The following is a 23595-nucleotide window of genomic DNA, read 5'->3' as shown; positions in this document are numbered from 1 at the left end:
GGTATCTTTTTATCAATCAGTAAATCAATCTATCTTTCTTATATATCTATGTAGGATGATAACATAATATGCTATGATCAGGTCTTTGTCCGTACTTGTCTTAACATATTATATTATATTATATTATATTATATTATATTATATTATATTATATTATAATTATTTTTTTCTGTTCTATTATAGTTGAAAACAAACGAAATCTCTGTGAACTTCTTAAATACAAAATGAGAAATTCTGAAACTTATTACACCAACATGTCCACTAAGTCATTGTTTTCTCGAATCCGTCCTATTTTACAGTATATGGTTTCCTGGAATAATTTCCTGGCTTGTTTGGACTTGTTTTGTGAGGGTGACAGTCGCACACTCTTGTCTGGACATGCCTGAGCTTGCGTTGTATTATGTCTTCAGTATTGCTTCTATATTGGCTCACTTTTATTCAGTAGCTGACATCAGTGTGGATGCAGTAGCTCTTTCTTTATTAAAGGAATCACTCATTTATGGGAAGTACCTCATTCTTCACTGATGTAATTCCACAGGCTGCTTGCATGTCTTTGCACTGACTCAGGGCTCCCTCTAGTGGACGTATTCAATCACTTCAGATGGATGAATCCTTCCACATGGTCTTCACAGAAATACAAGATATGATTAAAAACAAAACAGAACATGTTATTGTCATTTTTGATCAGCACGAAAAGAACAAATAAGACAAGGATTTGCTAAACTGAAAGACAAAGACATTGTGAGAAAAATGGTTTAATAAATGTTACACTGTGATGAATCAATTGTGTTAGAATACAACAACAAACAACACACACAGCAATGCTTAAATGAATAAGCTCACAAAAGAAAAGCGACTGAAACAGACACACTACTGCAAAGATCACAGACATAATTACAAAAGGTTGTTTAAAATGTTTGACAAACCAGGCTGTAACTAATCTTAACAACAAAAATTATATTTATAAGAATTTACAACATTTAAGATATTAAAAGTCTTGAAAAAATAATAATAATAAAACAACAGAGAATAAGTGTCATGAATACCGTTAACCATCAATAAGTGTCAAACAGTGAAATTAGGAGACGTTATTATTATGATTGGGCCTCAAAAGAACATTTTAGGAAGATTGAATGAAAGTTGCTGCCCAAAGGCCCAAGTTGTATCTGATGTAGTTATCACCTTCAGACTAGAGAGACAATTACTCATGTTATGTTTCACTGCGATATTTAACTGTTGTACATTCTTTAAAGCAGAACTATAAGTAACATTTTTACCTCAATAAATGTTTTTCAGAATCACTGTGGGTAAACAAAGACTTGGCAGGGTGGTCGCCGGTCCCTCCCCTCCCCTCCTCCCTCCAGGGGGGAGATAGAAGAGAGTGGAACTATCCGGTGTTAAGGAATGGTGAAGGAGTTGCAGTAACCAACAAGGAAAAAGCAGAAGTCATGGTTAACCTTTGTCAAAATGCACAGTTCAAATAACTTGTCCGAGGAAGGGACAAAAGGTTGGGAGGAAACCAAGAAGGAGAACCTAGCAGCTCTGCAAAGGAAAAGAAATGATGAGGATGATGGAAATTTTCTCTTTGGCATGGAGGAGCTAATTAGAGTTTTGGGAAAGACAAAGAGGACCGCACCAGGGAAAGATGGTGTGTGTTACACCATGTTAAAACATCTAGGAGAGGTGGGCCTGAAGAAGCTACTGGGGTTATTCAGTAAAGTATGGGATGAAGGCATTATACCAAAGAGCTGGAAAGAAGCAATAATAATTCAAATAAGGAAACCTGGGAAGGATGACAGTGAACCAGAAAACTACAGACCCATGACCTGACTTCAGATATCTGCAAGGTGATGGAGAGGATGGTGAATGAAAGGCTAAGGCACTATATGGAAAAAAGAAATCCAGTGGCCTCCTATCAGAGCGGGTTTAGAAGGTTCAGGGGTGTGATGGACCCAGTCCTGTGTCTTGAAGATGAAATGAGGAAAGAACAGGTAAATAAGGAGGTTGTTGCAGCAGTCTTTCTAGATGTGGAGAAAGATTACGATATGATGTGGAGAGAAGGTCTAATGATTAAGCTGCACCAAGTAGGACTTGGAGGGAGAATGTTTACCTGGGTCCTGGACTTTTTGAGGGGAAGAACCATCCAAGTGAAAACAGGCACAGAACTATCCAACAGTTATTTTGTGGAGAATGGAATACCACAGGGAAGTGTCATCAGTCCCACACTCTTTTCAGCAATGATTAATGATATTTTTGTAAATACTCGCATACCTAGAGGTCTATGTCCTGTAAAATAACAGTATAAAATACTGGCAGCAGTGGTTCCAGCATTTTACTGTTAATTTTACAGTTGCCCTACTGTTATATACTTTACAGTATATTACTGTAATAATACCAACAGTAATGTGCTGTTATTCAGCACATGAATTATAGCACACTACTGTTTTTGTATTGATTTTTATTCTGTACAAAATACTGAATCAGTCAGTTAAATTAAATGCAGCAGTAAAAAAAAATCTATGGAAAAGAAGAGACTTGAAAATATAACATTCATTTGAAACATTTATCAACATTTTAATCATTTATTAAAACATAAAAATAAGGCTCCAAGTCCTCTAAGAATAGAACATAATAATCATAAACCGCATTTTCCAAGACAGTCTGGCTGCGAGTGGACTCATGGCAGTTGACAGTGGTGGACTTCTTCTGAACGACTCTCCCTGTGCTTTTGGAGACAGCCTTGCCCTCGCTCGCCTTGGTCGCTTCTCCCGGGTTGATCCCGATGAAGCGCCTGAAAAACACAATAGTCTGAGATTAGAGGTCATGGTCTGCTGCGATCTATAAAAGGGATGGAACCTTCATTACTGTCATTAGTAACAGCTGGGTTTAGCCTGCAATTTAATGTCAAAATGAGTGCTGTGAAAAAGGTCTTTTGGTCAACAAAAGCTTTACCTTTGAATGAAATCAAGAGTACAGGCAGCCTCCTCTGGTACTGCAGGTTGTATGTAGCAAACAGAGCAGCAAGCCCGAGGGTCGAGGGCAGGGTGAGGGTCGTCTCAACATCAGCCACTGTAGCAGATGTCTGTAGAGCACGCACAGACAATATAAATGTAATAAGCATATTTGTTCCAAAAGATGATTTTTAAAAAGGCAACAATTTGCAATAGAAATAAACTTCAGTTTGCAAGGAGGATGAGTCCATCTGTGGTCTCTCTGAAGTGGACCATCAGCAGCTGGACAACATGGAGTGCCACCTCAGCATCCTCACTCTGGGACAGGACAGTCTTAACATCTTTGTTGGCAGGTTTGCTTCGGAAGTATTCTATGATTGCACTCCCACGTTCTTCAATGGAAAGCTCCAGGAGACGCAGCACATTCAGGTCTGTGAGAAGCTCAAAATGAGCCAAGAATTACAAACAACCCTGATGTGAGGTCTCTGTCTTGGCTTTCATCAGTACATTAAATCAAACAGGCAACACAATTTACTAATAAATGTTAATAAATTTACAGTTTGTAACAGAAACGTTGGTCACTACATGTCAATACTTCTTTAACTTATGATTCACAAGTTTTATAGTTTAAACTAGCTCTACTAAATTTAGTCTTTTAATGTTGGCTGCTATTAACTGTTACCACTAAAGTAATTCATTCATGTGATGCACACAAACACAGGAAACACTCAAAAAATCCCCAAAATAGAAGCACAATGATGGTTCTAGCTGCTAACCAACCAAAAAAGAAAATAGAAAAAATATAGCTGACTTAATTGAACTGTTCATAGATTTGTCCTTACCAACAAAATGATGATAGCAAGTTGCTAAACAATACTGCCATACTTTCCTTCAAGCTTATGGATAACTCAGCTTAAGGTTTATTTATTTCTAAGTTTATTGCAATAGAATTACCATTTAGAAAGCAAACATCACCAGAAAAAATAAAAACTATTTCAACTTACATATTATAAGGTGATAGAGGATTCTATCCAACAGAAAAGAGTCCAGAAATGGCTTCCCAGCATGCACCTCTTGAAAAATACTGTATTTTTACCGTTTATTCAAATTTCACTCACAGAAAGAAATGCTATTAATGGTATCTTACAGTATTTTATGGTAAGCAGTAAAGTGCCCAGAAATATTGCTCAGAATGCATTGTATTACACAATATATTACTGTTTTAAGGGGAAACGGTATGCTACTGTCAGAATTTGAACATATTCTTATAGCATTTTGTTACAGTGTAGGGAAATTGCTTTTTGCTGATGATGGGGCTCTGTGGAAAAGAGGAATTAATGTGGGACACGTGGTGCGTCAGGTCCAGGAAGGGGTTCAGCGGACTGAAGAATGGGGGATGAAATGGGGATTTAAGCACAAAGTTATATGTCCTTGTACAGCATATTACAAGAACAAGGACATTTAAAGTGCTTTTCAACAACAAATAAACATCAATACATTTAGGCTCATAACAAGAAAGTAATTTTATTGAAAAAATGATTGAAATTCACCGGTCTGTAGAGCAGAACTATGCAAGAATCAAGAATGTGAAGTATAAGAAAATATGTGCTATTACACAAAGTTGGTTATTTTGCCTGTAGATACAAAAGTTACGTTTATGTATATTTGGTAAAACTTTCTTTCTCTTCGAAACTCCTTTGACCATTCACACTTGAAGCACTTACTAAAGCTTACTTTCTTTTGTCTGAATTCTTGCTTGTGTTGTATGTCGCTTTGGACAAAAGCGTCTGCTAAATGAAATTGTAGAATTGTAGAAACTTAGGATTACATTTGTGCAGTCAGATTTTTGAACATTTTTACCTTGTTATAGGCTAACCTAATTTGTTCTCCAATGATCATAGAAATACATTTTATCACTTACTAGTTATCTTATCAACAGCTTGTAATTTACCATATGCATAGTGCATTTAAAAATAAATTAATATGTCTGTTACAGGAATCCTCCTCAAATTCATCTATGACTTTGCTGTTCAAGCCATGGGGCTAAAAGGCCCAGAGGAAGGGGTCGTGAAAGAGGCTGCTGAAGTGGCAGGGAAACAATTTCTCTTCAGAAGATCAGAGATGGCTGCAGGAACTTCATGGCTGCCGCATGGATGAGTTACAGGTATGTAACTGTCATGATGACCACACACTGTCCTTCACAATTATTACATTTATAACTAATACCATTTAGGATCTCTTTTACGCATATATTGTTCATATAATTGTTTTGCTTTATGTGTTTCAATATAGGAAAGAGTTCAATCTCTGACTGGGGAACAGCGAGACATCGTTCTGCAGAGAGTTCTTCAAAGGACACCAGGGATTCCCCGCCTCCCAATCCTCCAGGAACTGCTGTGCACTGGTACTTCTGCAGGAACTGTCGTGAGACGAACACTGACACTGAAAGAGAATGCTGCCGGCAGACACCACAAAATTGCATCAGCAACATGGCTCACATGCAATATTATATACTGGATGAGAGAGTTTTGCGTTTAGCATTAGTAGCATGGAATGACATATTTGCTCTTGAAGACCACTCAGAGTCAGGCAAAGATAATCGCCAACTGAGACATGTCAGTTCCAGACAGTACGTTCTGTATCGACATGGCTGTCTTGGTGAGGGAAACCGTGTGGTGACTCCCTCTTGTGTGGTGTGGAAAGTACGAACCCACTTTCCAGATCCTAATGGGCAGTACACAGGTTTCAGAGTGCGACAGCTGATGTAAATTTCAATGCAAATACTGTTTAGAATGTTTAGTGTATTGTTCAAAAATGCATGTTCATTTTGTTTTGAGTTATTTATTTACCAAAATAAAAAAAATATATAAAGCATGTTTACATCAAATATATCAATCTACATACACCACCACTTTTTGCACACATTGATCTAAATATTTTCATCTTCCCCAATGTTTGTGGCGCCAGCGTCACCCCAGGCAACATGTCCTCACACAAGTTCAGAGGTGGGGGACGATTCCACCGGTGCAATGAGGCCCAGATGCTCTGGATCATCTGGGCTCGTGGTCGCCCGACGGGGAAGACCTTTGCCACTTCGTAGTCGCATGGAAAGGATGGCTCTCTGGATCTCTGGGATGTAGGAGTAGGATTTCTTTTCCTTCATTGTGTAGACACTCCACGTTGTTGTTTTTTTGTTGTATGACTTTCTGTACCTAAATAAGACAGACACAATTAGTAAAACTTCTCAAATATCTTACATGCAACTTTATAGCAGTAGCTTACATTTTGTGTCCGTCCTTGTTGCGTGCAGGTCCCCGCCGGTTATGTTTGTTGTAATCGATGGCAGCAAGGCAGGTGCGGGCTTTGTAGATGTCCAGTGTGTATGACATACGCTTTGCTGTGTACATCATGACGTGATTTTGGAAGCTTTCCAAGTCTGACGTTGACCTGAGTGTAAGAAGAAATAAAATAAGCAAGACCGCCAATCTGTACCTCCAACTACCTGCACACCATTTTTTAAATAATTATGGCAATAAAGATTTTATTCATAAAACATGCTGAAAAGTCAGTGGGTTACACCTTATAAAGACTTAAGAGTTGGTGGCAATGCCCGTGTTACTGATTGGAAAACACTGCTCAAGTGGATGTAATTTTGAAAAGTAAGTGTAGTAATGCAAAGGTATTACCTGAAATTGATGAACTTCTTCACCTGAGTAAGCCACTGTTTCTCCAAGACAATTCCTGCCAGCACCTGGTGAGCTTCGGAGCCTACCAGCAGAATATAATGTTACTACATTGCTGTCACTTCATGATTAGCACACAGTAGATTTGAAATCTACCTGGAGTCATCCAGGGCTTATCCTGACTGTCGTCTGCGAGAGGCTCGTGCTCACAGCTTCCTGCATCCCATGAGTGTTTGTTGCAGACATGATGCATGACACCAGCCCACATCATCTGCCCAGAAAAGAGTTTAAAAAATAAATTGGTAAATAAACACATGAAACTAAAGCATGTTACAAGAACCAAAACACTCAAACTCCCACACCTTGAAATGCTCCTCTGTTTTTGCCTGCTTGCTACAGTACCAGAAATGGTTGAGTATATCCTGGCTCCACAGCAGGATTTCCTTCTGCTTCTTTTCAGTCCCAGCCTGTTGATGACATGTAAACATTAGTTTTGATGTTTGCATGATGCGTTTTTCCCTGACATATTCGGAAATAATGACAGATTACCATCTTTTATTCTGGGTAGTTTCATTAAGTGTTTCAGTTATGGTGGAACTGACCTGTCGCATCTTTTTGGACAGACTTTTTGCTGCGTGCCATATGTCTACGGAATGTTGGATGCCCTTATATTTGCCTTGCTCGGGATCTGTAAAATACAATTCATCGTTAGTCCATCATCACTGCATTCAAATTCTTTTTAAAATTCATGTCATTCTTACGGAGCAAAGCTGAGATCTCTGGATGGTCATCAGTGACCATTTCTTTGATCTTCAGGTCGGGGAGCAAAGCGTCCATGCTGCGGCAGAAACACTCTCTTTCCATGACAACAGAATCCCCACCACACATCCTCTTGTCTATAGAGTCGATATAAACAATGTCTCTTGACTCCTGCTCGATGGTGGTATAAGTGCAGAAATTTGCACAGTGACCTGTGACATGACACAAAAGAAGTTGATCAGTAAAAAAAAAAAAAAAAAAAATCTAGTATGATGTCTTATGATACCAAAATTACCAGGAGAGTCCATTCTTCCATCACCTGAAAAACAACAACAAAAAACACAACACAAAAGCTTGATAAATTGTATAGAATAAATACATCAGCTACAGTATGAAACCTAAAAATTTTACACAAAAAGAATCTAATATAGAATCGTATGAGAAATTATAAAAATTCACTCACTTAGAAGAACCACGCCCTCTTTCTGACGCAAGCGTTGGATGACTTCTGCTCTGGTTTTCTCCCAATATTTCAGGATTGGTCCTTTACAATATGAATCTTGAATTCGAAAGAAGGTTGACTCTGACACCATTCCCATTTCCATAAACTTGAACATCAGGGCCACCTCCCTGTAGTCGTTCCCAGAGAGCAGTATATTTGTGGACAGCATGAAGTCACCACCCTGCATCTTGAACCTCAGCGTCGGCTGCGAGTTCCAGCTCCACACAAGATGATTATAAGTGCAGTACTGCAGTAAGAGAAAAACAACAAAAATGTTGCGTGAAAGAAGATGGGGTGCTTCATTCAAGACATTAGACAGCTGAACTTACCCAATACAATACCACTCCAGTCCCCCGGGGCTTTAGGTCAACGCGGAAAGGTTGAACCCCTGGACAAGACGCACCGGAAACTTTGTCCACATACTTGCAATTCTGGACCGGCAGTCTTAGGCACGAGACAAGGGAGAGGAGGTTGTCGTTGTACGTGATGTTGGCTTTTTTGCCGATTAGGTCATCTTCAGTCTCAACTCTTGTCTGGTCATCGGGTAAAGTATCTAAATCTGGTGAAGGATCTGGCATGTCAAAATCAAGCACAGCCTCATCCACAGTTAGTTCCTCTAGATTATCCATTTTGGCACCAACAGTTCTGGGAAAATAAAGAAAATACTATCAAATTTACATAATAGTCTGGGTTGCATCCATATCATAACTGAATAGAAGAAACAGTGAAAAATATACCGCAAGTGTAAGGAAGGAACAAAGTCTTCATCAGAGCTATCTTCAACTTTTACATTTCCAGGATCATTCCAAGAATCATCCATGTCAATACTGAAAAACAAGTTGGAAAAAAAAATCGAATATGTTCATGTAAAGATTATGATGTGGGACTACATGTAAAATGTTCAAGACTTACACTGTGATTCTCAAATGACTAGCCTCGCCCTCATCAGGAGACTCTTCCTTAATGCTCATGGAGTGTATGCTGTAGAAAAATAGGCATCATTATGCATAAGATGGATTATTTCTGCAAAAACACACATACACACACACACGAATATACCTAGTTTCCAAAGCTATGACTTCCTCTGCCAGTAAAGGCTCAACACCAACATCATCATTGCCAGCACATCAAAAAAATAAAAAGGAACACATTTCAAAAATGTCCAAGCAAGCTTTCTTATCAAAATGTAAAAATCATACATACTGGTCATGATCAGACTCCTCCTTTATGCTTGAGACAGGTAGAGCCGGAGGACTTGATTGTGTCTTGCGTGGGGTAGATGATTTGCAACGTTTATAGCTAAAAAAATAAATAAAATAAAAAGTTGAAAACGGAATTACTTATAAAGTATACAGACAGTATTCCATTTTCATCTCTATGTAGCCTGTAACATAAATCCAGCACTGCATTATAAATTCTCCATTAGTCTTTTAGAAGAAGCAAAAGAAAGCAAGGTGTAATGGAAATTTTATGTATTTGATGCATTTGATGGATATCAAGTTTAAGTAGACTTCCTTGGCAGACGGCCCCCTGGACTCCTGACACCAAGCAAACCCAAATGGGGGTTTTCTTTCCTGTTTGTCCTGTTGCATTTTGAGCAGATGTGTCTCCCCCTGACCGGGCGTAATCTCTGAGAGGTGTCTGTGGTCTGTATGCCATTCTTCTCTGATGCATCAGCAGCCACAGGGGGGTTGAAGTGGGTTGGGTGGTTGGAGTTTCTGTTCCTTTGTCACTTCATAAGTTAAATATGTGTCCCTTCCTATCTGAGGGCAGCCTCTAAGACATGTTAATGACATTAACATGTCTGCCCCTGGCCACAGGGGTTCAGGACAGGGTATAAATATCAGCCTGTATCTCAGAACTTCAGAACTCACACTGAGCAGCTGTGACTTCTCTCCTGTTGCAACTGGAAATAAAGGAATCATTAAGGAACTCATCGTTGGTGCATTTATTAATAGAATTTCCACAACAAAGGACACTGCAGTGCGTTACATGGATATGCAAGTAACTCAAAGTATCAAAAATGTCCTGTGGCTCTTTTCTCTTTTGTTTTTAGCAGTTATCGTGACGTTAGCCTGTGGACAATACAGCATCGTGTATGATAACAGGGGGATCATAGAACACATTTTCCATGTTCTCTGGTCTCTTGACCTAACCACACTGGTTGGCCGAAAGTTGCACTGCAAATTACTCAAGGTACACTGGACCATCTAGCAGCTAACAGCTATGCCCTACAGCCATATATATGGATGGACCATTATTGGATAAAAAAATAATAAAATAACACCTGTCTGAGGGCGAATACTAGACACAGCGTTATCCATGATGACATAAAGCTAAGTTTACTCACCTCTCCAACAACAATATTGCCAAGTCTGCATGCGTCTGGCATCCTTCTCTTTCTTTTAGCTCCTGCCATTCCGCGAACGCTCTGCCGAGGTTCACTCGCGAGTGAGCTCTCTCTCGGTCCCACTCCCGTTTCCTTTTCGTTTGCTCGTCAGACAAAGTTTTTTTCTGTCTTTTTGATTCTGCCATCCGTGAGCATCTAGGTTGGTGTTGCTTACGCTAGTGAGGGTTTCATCTTCTTCTTCTTTCGTGTTTTATGGCAGCTTGCATCCCAATCGGTTGCACTACCGCCATCTGCTGATCATTACCTCTCTAGTTCTCTCCATCACTGCCATTTCTCTTAGGAATGTACTCAAATGTCCTCCACCTTTTCCCTTCTTCAATATCTCCCCCCCCCCCCCCCCCCCCCCCCCCCCCCCCCCCCTTCCACTCCTTCTTGCCTTAACCCTGTCATCATTTTCCTTCTTTCCTGATAATATATCCTGCAGTTTACCAACACATGCTCCATTGTTTCTGGCTCCGGACATGTATCACAGAGACCTGTAGGATGTTGTCTCCTCTTTTCTGCTGCCTCCTCCCATCCTCTTACTTTCCACTTCCTTCTGTATGCGGTAAAGGCATCTTCCTCTTTTTTCTTTGTCCCAAAGCAGCTGCCAGTTATTTCTCTCCACAGTATGGACTTCCCCTCTGACCTGCACAGCCTGATGGGTGCATTAACATGTGCTTTCCTCACTGCTTCTTTGGCCATCTTATCAGCTCTCTCATTTCCTCCAACACCTACATGAGCAGGAACCCAAATAAATAGAATTTCCACCCCTTGCCCCTTAATTCCTTTGTGTTCCAGCATTATGAATTAAGTCTGGTCTACTGCGTGAAATACCTGACCGGATGCTATTTAGTACAGATACTGAGTCACTGAAGATGATTGCTTTGTTTGTCCTCTCTCTAACCCACTTCATTGCCATCAAAATACATCTCCTCAGAGAACACACTAAGCTGGTTTGATGTTCTGCTGTTCATCGTCACTCTGTGACCAGCCACTACTACAGCCGCTCCCATCGCTCCCGTCTCTTGCTCCTTTGACCCATCAGTGAAAACGTGGATGTAATCATGATACTTCTCCTCCACATATGCATAAAATTCATATTCAAGCTCTTGACCTTTCTTCTTTCCAGATATTTCCATCAGTCTGAAGTCCACCACCCTAGTATCCATCTTCCACACAGGAACAGGCCAGATCATCGGTGAGCAGAACTCCAGATCTTCCACTCCCAGCCCTCTGACAGTTGTCCCTCCTGTCTAGAACTGAGTCTTCCTCTTCTTCCTCTCTCCCAGCAATTTTGTAGTATCTCATTTGTCGGATGGAGCTCTCCTATCCTCTCAAGTATGTCCAGTAATTGGCTAGGGTTGGCGATCTTGGAAAACTTGCACGTATTCGAATGTAGCATCTCCCCAAGGCTCCGCCTAGCTCCCGCCTGCTCCCACCCCATTGGAGGAGCTCCCAACGGGAGCATCTGGCTAACGTGACCAACATGACAACATAACTAGCAACACGGCTAAATATTTAATCAAGATAAAAAATAGCTCTGAAATGAACCCAAACTTACCTTTCCAGCAGAAAATGAGCGACCATAGCATCCGTTTTCAAGCCCTTGGCCTCTTTGAGTTCTCTCCATTGCTGAAAAGCCGTCCCAATGTTGATTTTAGTTTTCCCCCTGACTTTTTCATAACTCCTTCTTCCTTCGGCTTTCTCTGACACCGTCTTTCTTTTCTTGCTCTGTTTAGCTGGAGGAGCGGTAACAGGCAATCGAGGTATAGGTAGCTTCTCCGCCATTCTGCAGCGACGCTCCGTCCTCCTCAGCTTGGCAACGCGCGCACTGAACCGGGGCCAGTGCACGCCATTGACATGTACGCGCAGTGGGCAGGTAGAACGGCGAAGGGATTTGATTGGTTTACAACCAAGGTGTCCCGGCAAGACTATTGGTTGCTGTTTTTCCTGTTTTACTCCTGCTGTAGATGGCGGATATGTTCCGCTCTACTTTAAGAATACGCTATGAATTGCTTCCCATCGGGTCATAAAGATAATTTTAACCAGTATTTAAAAAAAGGCATCTAATTCAGATCGCCAACCCTAGCTTAATACTACAACTGATGTCGTCATGCGGGATTTGTTTTTCGTCAGGCACTTCACGGGCAGCCTCACCGAACAGCCGAACAGAAACATCCGGGGTCCTTTCTCTTCACATGTGCATCGTGAGACAGAGCCATGCCGAAGTCAAAGAGGGACAAGAAAAGTAAGAAAATTAGATTTTAAGGCTTGAAACGATCAATCGTGCACATTTTTTTGAAAGTGTAATTTTGTCCTGTGTCGATCAAACTAGTTGTTGACTTCGGAAAGCCCCGAAAGCTTGCTATCAAGCTAAGGTTAGCTTGGCTTTCCTCAGCATGGCTGCTGTACTGACACTATCCCGTTTCTTTCCCTTCAGTTTCATTAACGAAAACTGCCAAGAAGGGACTTGAGTCAAAGCAGAAACTAATCGAAGAGGTGGGTGTTTTATATAGATTAAAAAAAAAAAGGTTTTAGGCATTGACTCCCTACTTCCAATGTGAACGTGTACGCCTTCTGTTTTTCTGTAGCTACGAAAATGTGTGGACACGTACAGAAATTTGTTCATATTTTCTGTGGAAAATATGAGGAATAACAAACTGAAAGACATCAGAACAGCCTGGAAACACAGCAGGTATGTGCATGTCTCCATCTGTCCAGTTACTCCTGATTCTCGTGGTCTCTTGAGTTTATTGATACAATAATTATTCTCTTCAAAGGGTCTCTTGAGTTTATTGATACAATAATTATTCTCTTCAAAGTAGATATTCTTTCTTTTAGTGCTTTGATTGATACCAGTGGAGCTTGCCAACACATCAGTTAGAAATTTTGTGTTCAAATGTGCTGAGATCTGAGGAGTGTTAAGAGCAGAGTGAGATTCATAATCTTTTTACTCATCAATACATCTAATTGCACGATTAAATAAAATAAAATGACCGTATGTTGGTTTGCAGCAGTTTCATAGGAATCAAAATACCCAAAACAGATAAGTTACGGGTCTGTCTGATTATGTAGTGAGTTACATTCACATTCTTCCTTCAGTTTGAGTCTGAGGCTGCTGTCGTCTTTGATTTATTTATATGGAATCTTTATATGAGAGTATGTTAAATGGCTTTTGACTTGTTTAGTTTAACGCACTATACTGTTTGCCACACGCACTCGCCAGTCGAGACGGCTGCCATGCAACCTGCTGGACTTCCATTGGGGTCAACTGTGATTTGTTTTACACAGAGGTGGTCAAGACAAACAACTCTACCACCTGAGCCACAGCCTCCCCAGTATCGATCATAAAATACTCATTTATGAATATGCTAGTGTTTGTCTTGAATGATAATCACAATGTATCTAATACTGTGCACTTCATTTTTCCACTCAATTCATAGTCACCAATAACACCAAGGTTTCCTACTTTAAAGCTCTATCATTTGGAATTGTCGTAAGTCAGGTCAAATAGATCGTATTTAACTTCATCTATACTTGATGGTAACGGAGTAAAAATTAGAATTTCAGCAGCAGTTTGACAGTGTTGATCCTTCAGTGATGAGTGTGTGCCAAGTTTCATTATTGCAAATTAGGTAGTCTTAAAATGAAAAGAATCTAATTTAAAGAAATCTTTTTAAATTCTAAGAATTATCATTTCATTTACAAATACTTGCAGAAGCACTCAGTTCTGACTAGTTAGTTGTCATTCTTTGACAAGAACGTGTCAGCTGTGTCTCCCCAGTATCTTCATTGAGGCAGTGAACGTAAATGTCTGTTGATGCTATTGAAGTAACAGTGACACGACTATTCTCTCTTTTTCACAGATTCTTCTTTGGCAAAAATAAAGTCATGATTGTTGCTTTGGGAAAAGGAGATACGGACGAATATAAAGATAATTTGCATAAGGTGGGCAGCACCTCACACCTGGTCATCCTGTTAAACCTGCGCAGCAGACTAATTAATTCCTTTGGCGGTGTTTAGGTGACCAGATATCTGCGAGGGGAAGTCGGAATCCTCTTCACCAACAAAACAAAAGATGAAGTTCAAGAGTAAGTGGTGCATCAGTAAACTCACCAATGTTAGCTTTTGTGATTCTTTAAAAGTACAAGACTTAAGTGTATGTTCTTCCTCCACAGGTATTTCACCCAGTTCAAAGAGATGGATTATGCTCGGGCAGGCAACCCGGCACAGATGGATATAACTCTGGACGAGGGACCTCTGGAGCAGTTCCCTCACTCGATGGAACCTCAGCTGAGGCAGCTGGGGCTTCCCACAGCGCTAAAGAAAGGTACGAATAAAGCGAAAGCACTGGGAGTGCTCATTTTTCTCTGTGGAAAAAGGTTTCAAGAAAACAGCATCATACGTTTATTCTGTGTGTGCTTCAATCAGTTAATCCCCTTCAGCCTTCATGTGGCTGAACAGACAAATTTTAAAGACAAACCCAAAAAAAAAGTGGCCTTCCAGGTTCTAAAGACAGGATGGTTATTTTAACTACTTGATGTTATATATCAAATATAAAGGCACAGAATTTATTTTTATCACATTAATATGCACAACTCTTTATCTCTTGTTAGAAGTTCTCACAGTTTGCTATTGAAGAATTTTGTGTAAATTTGTGATAATGATCAAAGTCGCCAGTCCTTCAAATCTTTAATATTGAACCACCTTCATAATCAGGAGTAAATCCTGCTGTTAGGAAACTTTTCAGTTCTGAGTATGGGATCAAATGTTAAAACAACAGTGTCCACACTTTCAAAGTCAAAAACACAATCTGATATTGCAATAATCTTTTTATTAAATGTTGGTGTGTAACAGTTATATTTGGCTGATTCTCCATACAAAGTGAATTTTACTGTGATCGATCAAACTAAGCAGTGAACAGTGACGGCTGATTTGACCTCAGACTGAGACGTTGCGTTGACGCTCTGTGTCCGCTGCTCCTGAAGGAGTGGTGACTCTGCTGAAGGACCACCAAGTCTGCAAGGAGGGAGACGTGTTGACGCCGGAGCAGGCCCGTATTCTGGTGAGTTCTTCTTTCAGTTGATTCAACTAAGTGTTGACTGTAACAAGAAGAACTGTAGTTTCATTTGACCTTTTTTTTTTTGCCTCTCACACAGAAACTCTTCGCTATTGAGATGGCAGAGTTCAAGGTGCAGATTAAATGTATGTGGAACTCGGAAACGAGCGAGTTTGAGATGTTTGCGGAGGAGGAGGAGCCTGTACAGGGTGAAGATGTTGAGGAAGAGGACGACGATGCAGAGTGAAAGCTGAACACCCACTTTCTTTCTGCCTTCCTCAGCAGATGAACGTTTTCACTGAAACAGTTTGTCCCAGCATTTTTTATAACTTGTAACACAAATGTGTGTCTGTCTTGAAGTTTGATTTGGGGCTGACCTGCTGGTGAGTAAAGTATACTGGATCCTGGAGTCACAGTCATCAGTTTTGTACATGCAGTCATGCCAATCCTGGTTTGTAATTCTATGAATTGTCAAAATGAAAAAGGATCGTGTGACTTTTGTGTATGGCTATTTTTTTTTCCCCATTCAGTCTTTCGTTATAAAGAAACTTATCTTGAAGAAGAAATTATTCAATTTGTGTGGGGAATAACGGTAACCTAATGACCGGTGCATACGTGTGGAGAGGTATTTGTTTCAGTACTCATATTTGGTGTGTGTGCGCACAGATTCTTACATACACCTCAGACGAGTCTTTCACACTGCTGACTTATTACAAGTACTTCCTGATCCTCTCCTGTAGTGATTATTGGTCTGTAAGTTGGAGTTCGCAGTGTTAAATTGATCAGAGGAGGAACGTTGCGTGAGCCTGCCGGCCCACATCGAGGGCAAATAAAACCCAGATGAATCTCTGATGAGTAACAAAGCTCACTCCTCACACACGCACGTTATTTTGCTGCCGTTAAATTTGTTCACGTGAGAAAGTGATGAAGAGATTCTCCCTGGGAAATATTAGGCTTATAAAGGAAATTAAGTGCTCTGAAGAAGAAGAAAAAAAGCCTCCAGTTCATCTTCATGATTTCAAGGAAAAAAGAAAAGCAGGTAATTAAGTCCAGCTGATTTCTCAGTGAGGGTCTGACCCAGTTGTGGAGATTTGGGAACACTGGGCTCATCTGAAGTAGTTGGGGCACTCGTGGGCCACGAGGTTCCAGGCTTGGTCGAAGGCCTGGACCACCCTCTGGTCCAGGGGACCCTCCTCTGCAGCAGCCAGGTTTTGTTGAAGTTGCTCCATGCTTGACATGCCGATAATGACTCCGTCTCCAAGATCGCCCTGGACACAGGCGAAAGGAGCAAAAACACACAATTAGTGGGGTCATATATATGTATATAATACATATACAAACAAGATTTATACAGATGAATATATCTTCCGAAGAAGTTTCCCAAGCATCTGCTCCTCTTGGGAAAAAATCTCTTGAAGTACAACAAATGTGTCCTAGGATGAACAAGCCAGCTGTGATCCCTGGTCCTGAGGTGGGATTAGATTCACAACCCTCTGAGCCCTAATTAGATACAGGATGGATCAAAACAATAACCAAATGGTGTCCTATAAAAGAGACACTGAAACATTTAAATAAACATAAAAATGATTAAAAAAAATCCTTAAGAATGTGAAAGTTCTAATGGAGTTGAAGTTAACACTTTAACCTCACAGTGAGAACAAGCCTATGTGGAGTTTGCATGTTCTCCCTGTTCATGTGTCTGTTTCCTCTGGGCAGGGAGGTCACTTTTCCTAAAAATCCAAGTTTTAACTGATTAAAACTGATCCCTGAAAACTGATTAAATGCGAGTATTTCTGTCTTTTCCCTGTGACCAACTGGCAACCTGTCCAGAGCTGGGATTGGCTCTGCTCACCACAACCAACAGAGATTTCTGATCTAATCCAGAAAACGTATGGACGTAGCCTAATGTCACAGCAGCCGTACCTTCAGCTGGGAGTGGTGGTACATCCAGCGCATCGCCGCAGAAGTCATGGAGGGTTTCTGCGAGCCGTAAGCCTCCTCCAAGGTCTTCAGAACTCCATCTATGGCCTGGAAATGACTCTGCTTCCAGTATCTTGCACAAAAGAGAAAAACAGTCATATTCTGTTTAACTCTTGTCCCAACCCTAAAACAAGAAATGACATGTTTTGTTAATGCTCAAAGAAGAGTGCCGCTGCTTCACCTGTCTCTGTACGCTGCTGCCCAGTTGTTTCCAAAGAATCGTCCTTGAGGCTGAGAGCCGTCTTTATCTTCATAATGATACTTTCCTGTCAGAAGGCCACCTGGCAGGAGACCAATACTGTCAGGACAGTGTCTGTTTCAAGGGGATGTAGGTATAATAGAACTGACTGACACAGAAACAGTAAGTCTAGAAACAAGACTAGTTTTTACACCAGAAGGGATTGATGGTAAATGATTGTTCAGATTCATTTGAAGGAGTGTTCATTCGGTCTCAGCTCACACTAGGATCTGTGAACAGTCCACAGCTGACCTGAGCTCCATAACACACAACACACACCTCTACTTGACCTGTTTGAACCAGGTGGTCTCGGGAGCGAGTGAAAGTCCACCGCAGCAGACGGCGTACCTGCGAGAGGATTGTACGCGTAGAATCTCAGTCCAAAGTATCTCAGACACGGCAGCAGCTCGGTTTCCACCTGTCTCGTAGTGGCGTTGTACATTCCCTGTGAAAGATTAGAAGAGTCAAGATGCAATCACTCCCGGTAAAAACAGCTGAACACTCAGGTAAATTCACCCCTGAACAACATCTAAAAACTAATGATTATCTTGGTGAGGCAGTGAGTTACTTCCCTACAATGGCTTTTCTCCGCAGTTTTGAAAGATTTGCATATTTAGTTGGTGTTTTATGGCTCATGATTTCTGTCTGTTTAGAGCAGGCATGTCCAAAGTCCAATCCCAGCCCAAGGTCAAATTTTAAATGGACGTAACATATTACAAAATAGTTTTTGCACTAACAAAATGAATGCATATAGTTCCCAATTTCAACTTATTTGTGCAGCGTAATGGTAGCATGCATACAGAGTGTGTATTGTGTGGCCTAACCAGAACCTTTATGGTCAGTCTTGCATTAAATTCTGTGATGCAAATAGTGTAACACATTTATCCGGAGAAGAAGATAAAGCTTGATCATGTATGAAAACCTTGCGGTACTTTAGGGTGCAAAATTAAAGAGTTATCATCTATTCTTTTTGTTATCGTTGCAGTAATGTAATCAGTGGGTGTTGGGTCAGTTTGACATGGTTAAATCTGCCTCCTACTTTTGAGTCAATGGTTATTTGTCCACATTTTCCTCTGTCTTTTGACCAATGCAAGCAGCAATAAGCTTCAGCGCTCTGAAACCAGATTAAGAACGGATGCTGCCCTGTGTGCAACGCCACAGAAGCAGTAACAAATGCTAAATTTCCTTTTGATATCAGAATTTTAACAACCAAACTGTGCATGTTCTTAGAAAAAGGGGTGGTAGAAGGTGGTAACTGTTTTCTACCTTAATATTTAAATATGACACAATAAAGCCATTATGATAAAACCATTACGATGTTAGATAAGAAGCCAAATAATACCTGATACACAGTCGGAACAATCCAGTTGTTATGTCTGCAGATACACACGATTTCAGCCACTTCCCAAGACGCGTAGTTGGACAGGCCTAACTCCTTGAATTTCCCCTGCAAGGAATATTTCGATGCATTGTTAAGATGAAATGTTTCAGACACATATGTCAAAAGTAAAAAAAACAGCGGTGTCCTCACCTCTTTGTGGAGCTCGTTGCAGGCTCTCAGAGTGTCTTGGATTGGGTTTTGGTGGTCGGGGGCGTGCAGATAGAAGAGGTCCACGTTGTCAGTCTGCAGCCTCTGAAGGGAGGTTTCCAGCTGAGAGCGCACGCTCTCTGGCTTCAGCGTCTTTCCATCCCACGGGTTGGCCTTCGTAGCTATGCTCACTGTACTTACAGAAAAAGAATACAATTTTATGGTTTGGATATTTAAATTTTCATCCTACGGTCTTTGTGGTGAATTCACTTGAAAAAGTTTCTTTTTCAGAGTTTCTTTGAACCACTTCATGTCTATCCAGCTTATATCCTACTGAGGGGAACAGGGCACTGGAGCCAATCCCAGCTAAGGATGAGCAAGGACAGAATATGACCATAGACACATCGCCAGTCCATCCAATCGAAAACACAGATAGAGAGACACATTCACACCTAAAGGCAACTTTAGAAAATGCATACTTTGGAAGGAAACTGAGGAATCCCATGAACACAAAAGGAGAACATGCAAACTGCACATACAGAACTGAAACTAGGACTGTTGCAGCTGTGAAACAAGAGGACTGACCACATATAGCTTCCCATGCTGTGCGTCTGTTCTCTGAAAGTGTAGTGTGCAAGTATTATTTGTGAAAATTGTGTGCATGAACTAGAGGCTGCAAATACCTGATTATAAATAGCTATCTGAATTGAAAATTAACTGGCAAGTGTTAAAACCAGTCAAGAATTGTTGGAAGGTTGATAAAAACAAACAAACATTTATTTACTTCTATGGACATTTAAAATTAGGTCAGTCTTTCTAAAATATAACCAAAAACACACCAAATTACGAACTTAGTTACTAAAATAAGGCTAAGCAGCGAAAAGACAAATTCAATGTATTTAAATTAGCCACCGTTCACCCACAATTCATAGCGGAGGGTCCAGCAGGTGCGTCAACATGTTACCAAAGTTTAGACCCTCAGAAAACTTCTTACACAACTCGCTGCTTTATCTCCGACATATCTGCTTCTACTCACCTGTTTTGGGGAGTTTCATGTCCCCAATGATCGCCTCCGCCCTCCCGTCCGTGTACATGAAGGCGGTGTCCAGGTGTTTGTGGCCCCGGTCCAGGAACACCGTGACCATCTCCAGACTCTGGGCGGCGTCCGCTCGCCCCCCGAACGCCATGCTGCCCAGCAGGGACACCGGCCGCGTGGCCTTGGAGGACGACATGGTTCTTCTGCTAACCGCAAACCGCTGCGACCGGGTGAGCACGTCTTTAACGGCGCGACACAGTCCGCTTCTTGACACCCAATGCATGCTACGGCGCTGCAGCAGGCTCAGTCAGCGCGGAGGTCAAAGGTCGTGCTTTAGGGAGTGCGGCAAAGTTATCGCTCCCGGTTGAAAACGCAAAATGTGCGATCTGAGTCGTCTGGGTTTGTATTTATCTGCAGTCAAGGCTGTGCAAAGTTCACTTTTTTCCCCGCTGTTTCGTGACCGCTTCCTATACGTGTCAATATTTATTTAGAGCTCCTCTTGCCCCATTAGCAGGGACTGTCTCTGGGTGTAGTTCTTGATCTTGACCACAAGGTGTCAGCAGAGAGTCGGAATGCTCTCCAGGCTGACTGATCACATGCGGTTCAAATGATGAACAGTAGCCTGCATGCATGGATGGGTTACACAACTGGCCTGCAGAGCACAGTCCCCCGGAGCCCAGGAAGCAGGCGTGCGCTCACAAGTTCTAAGGTTTGGCCAAATTACAACAATCTTTGATGTGATTGCTCTGGCAGTGTTGTCCTGTTCTTAAAGCAGACTGGCTGCCATCTGCATCCTGTTGCACACTGAGTCAGCAGGTCTCAGTTTGCTTTCAAACTGGAGTATGAGTGCAGCACAGGTGTTAAAAGACCAGGCATCTGAACTCTTCTGTCTTCACAGTCTGTCTTATCAGTTGATTTTTGTGCAAAAAGTTAAATTCTTGTATTTTGACTTCCTGTTATAAAGTGTTTGTTGTGCTCTAAGCTGGCAAAATACCTCCATAGAAATCACAGGTTTACAGAATTCCACACAGCATTGTTCAGCAAATATCAGAAATATGTTGCAAAGTATGTGTTGCAACAGCTGGCCTGCATGTTTATTATTTACATTCTGTAGTCTGCTGTTCAATATTCCAGTATATAGAGCATATGGAATAATGAACATGAATCAAAGCTTCATTTACATCCCTCCATCTTCTCTTGGCTTCTCCATGTCTGTTTTGCAGGGTTTGGAGTTCATCCTGATTATACTGTGGACACGTCACCAGCTACAGGGAAGAACATTGTAGAAAGGTTTCAGAAACACAAATAGAATGAGGCAAACTGCATATTCAAAAAGATATTCTGTATAATCCCAAATAGATATGAAATGTTGACACTGACATACAGATTGAACTTTTAAAGAAGCTGATTAACAAACATCTGCAGCATGAATGTATTCAGAACTTACCAGAAGATGTGTAAAATGCACATATATAAAAATAAAACAATGCAGATTTTAATAAGATAACAATGAAAACATTAGCATTTCAATTTGGTGGCTGTTTCGGTGCAAGTCTCTTCCTTTTATGGTGAAACTAAGGCCTTTAGAGGTACATTACAGTATCTCATGGTTTGTTCTTGCTTAGACACGATTGAGTTAATACTGTAGAAAGAATAAGTAATTCTACATTAATTTGGGGGCAGGCTGAAGTGTGAGTCTCTTGTCCCTTGATTATATTTTATTAACCATAAATGGTATTATTACCTAAAATCTGCTCGTCATCAACCTCTGAGGAGAAAGTGTGTGAATGTTGCAGAGGTTTTCTTCATGGGGACGGAAAGCGACATTCACAGGACGATCTCAGTTAATGCATGTGTGGGACTGAAAATGTTTTACTAAAGTCAGCAGTTTGATTGAAACAAATTCACCTAATAGGAATCTCATTCTTTAAGCAAACAACAGGCATGATATGTACCGTAATTATGTCTCCATCCAGTCTTTCATCTGCTGTACTGCTTTATCTTCTACGAGCAGGATACACACTATGGGGGAAAGCTGGAGAAAATCCTTGCAAGGACAGAGAGAACATGCAAACTTCAACCCAGGTCATGAACTGGGGACATTTCGTTGTGAGGGGAAAGTGAAAACCACTTCACACACACTGAATCAACTCATGCATGACAGCCTCTTGTGTTCTGGAAATGATGGAGTTGTGTAGTATTGTAATTGCTGACTCATATAACTTTGGATCTTTAAATTGTTCCTCTGCAGTGAGTTCTGATGCACGTGATTATATCACTATTATATCACCAAACAAGTTCTTTCATGAGTGCACGTGAGGGCAACAGAGCCAGAAATAAACACAAACAGATGCATGCAGAAGTCGTAAGTCTGCTTCTGGTCGCTGCACGTCAGAACTCGTCATGTTGGCACTTCTGAGATGAGATGAGATGAGATGTGTCTGGGACCTAATTGAACCAACATGCGGTGCAGCCAGCGCCCTCGGGGGCTGCACGGACCGCGCTGACCCGAGACTCTCTCGGGTCATGAACACACATGCGTGCAATGAGAGCTTTGTTTGGAGAGCAGCGGCGGTCGGTCCTGGCGGCTGACCCTTTGACCGGCGCGTCAGCTGTTTGCCCCGCAGAGTGACCACGAGCTGCCCCCGAACCCTCCACTGCCACAACCCTAAACATCCTTTCCTGTGCCACAGGTAGGCACGTCTCCCGGGCTTCCTGCGCGCGAGACAAATCTGCGCGTAGTGCGTTTTACGCACGGAATTACTGCATTTTTTACGCGCCATTCATCCATCTTCTCTCCCGCTTTATAACGTTTTGCTGAATCATGTTCTGTAGAAAATAAACAAACAAGGGCTTTATTTTTTTTAATGAAATAACACCATCTATGAAAATCGAAACACATTTGATAAAAAGCGCGTTTTCCACCAAGTAGGATTATTTTGTCTGAGAAATGTGGTCTTTTGCTCCGGACAACAGGAGTAAAAGTAGTTTATGGCTCTTCTCTCTGCGGGCGCACTGTACCACCGGCTGCTCTCTCTGCACCCCTCCTCCTAACCCCCGCGCCCTGCCATCATTACCAAGTCAATGGAAGGAGGAAGAAAGCGCTCAGCCTCCACCAGCCTTTTTTTTTTCTCCCCCAGCCCGTCAGCACCAAACACATCTGCAGCGTGAGGTGAGCCGCAGAGTCCCGCAAGGAGCAGTGAGTGCGGATCTTCAGCGTGCGTGATGGCTGCGTCACTGTCGGACGGAGTTTGGAACTTTTACGCAGAAGATCTTCAGCGCGCGTTTCAACTTTCTTCAAGTTGACCACTCGGACCTGTATTGTTTTCGTATTTAATCTTCCATTTTGATTTGAGGTAAACTAATGAATGAGTTTTTGAGTGCACTTTTTTTTTTTTTTTTTTGAAATAGCTGACTAAGAAGAAGAATGGACAGTGTGAATTTTGCGTTTTTGCTGTTATTTATCA

General features: G+C 41.3%; 3 protein-coding genes across 5 annotated transcripts; 1 reads left to right on the top strand and 2 right to left on the bottom strand.

The window, feature by feature from the left end:
• Nucleotides 1-5201: 5201 nt before the first annotated feature.
• On the bottom strand, nucleotides 5202-11968 carry LOC115388988 (uncharacterized). 3 transcript variants are annotated; one of them, XM_030092328.1, is made up of 15 exons: nucleotides 11849-11968; nucleotides 9099-9194; nucleotides 8808-8876; nucleotides 8633-8722; nucleotides 8225-8540; nucleotides 7857-8142; nucleotides 7689-7712; nucleotides 7396-7605; nucleotides 7237-7322; nucleotides 6997-7101; nucleotides 6791-6905; nucleotides 6638-6719; nucleotides 6234-6398; nucleotides 5945-6163; nucleotides 5202-5406 (listed from the first exon to the last, which is right to left on the bottom strand). In XM_030092328.1, exons 1-15 carry the CDS (start codon nucleotides 11872-11874, stop codon nucleotides 5235-5237), a joined length of 2061 nt encoding a protein of 686 aa, XP_029948188.1. In that variant the 5' UTR covers nucleotides 11875-11968; the 3' UTR covers nucleotides 5202-5234. The 3 variants fall into 3 exon arrangements, with proteins under 3 accessions (XP_029948188.1, XP_029948187.1, XP_029948189.1); XM_030092327.1 differs by lacking the exon at nucleotides 11849-11968 and adding an exon at nucleotides 10246-10451; XM_030092329.1 differs by lacking the exons at nucleotides 5202-5406; nucleotides 11849-11968 and adding an exon at nucleotides 10246-10451 and having other exon boundaries at nucleotides 5829-6163.
• Nucleotides 11969-12432: 464 nt separating this feature from the next.
• mrto4 (MRT4 homolog, ribosome maturation factor) lies at nucleotides 12433-15876 on the top strand. Its single transcript, XM_030092331.1, has 8 exons — nucleotides 12433-12535; nucleotides 12728-12786; nucleotides 12879-12982; nucleotides 14154-14235; nucleotides 14311-14378; nucleotides 14466-14617; nucleotides 15276-15352; nucleotides 15447-15876. Exons 1-8 carry the CDS (start codon nucleotides 12508-12510, stop codon nucleotides 15591-15593), a joined length of 717 nt encoding a protein of 238 aa, XP_029948191.1. The 5' UTR covers nucleotides 12433-12507; the 3' UTR covers nucleotides 15594-15876.
• Nucleotides 15442-20425, bottom strand: LOC115388989 (aflatoxin B1 aldehyde reductase member 4-like). Its single transcript, XM_030092330.1, has 7 exons — nucleotides 20129-20425; nucleotides 19096-19283; nucleotides 18907-19011; nucleotides 17913-18009; nucleotides 17508-17607; nucleotides 17270-17399; nucleotides 15442-16614 (listed from the first exon to the last, which is right to left on the bottom strand). The coding sequence occupies exons 1-7, from the start codon at nucleotides 20409-20411 to the stop codon at nucleotides 16453-16455; spliced, it is 1065 nt and encodes a 354-aa protein (XP_029948190.1). The 5' UTR covers nucleotides 20412-20425; the 3' UTR covers nucleotides 15442-16452.
• Nucleotides 20426-23595: the final 3170 nt, after the last annotated feature.

The sequence above is a fragment of the Salarias fasciatus genome, chromosome 5 (assembly GCF_902148845.1).
Source record: "Salarias fasciatus chromosome 5, fSalaFa1.1, whole genome shotgun sequence".
NCBI classification, from domain to species: domain Eukaryota; kingdom Metazoa; phylum Chordata; class Actinopteri; order Blenniiformes; family Blenniidae; genus Salarias; species Salarias fasciatus.
Note: the sequence above shows the minus strand (reverse complement) of the source record. Positions and strands in the feature narration are given on the sequence as shown.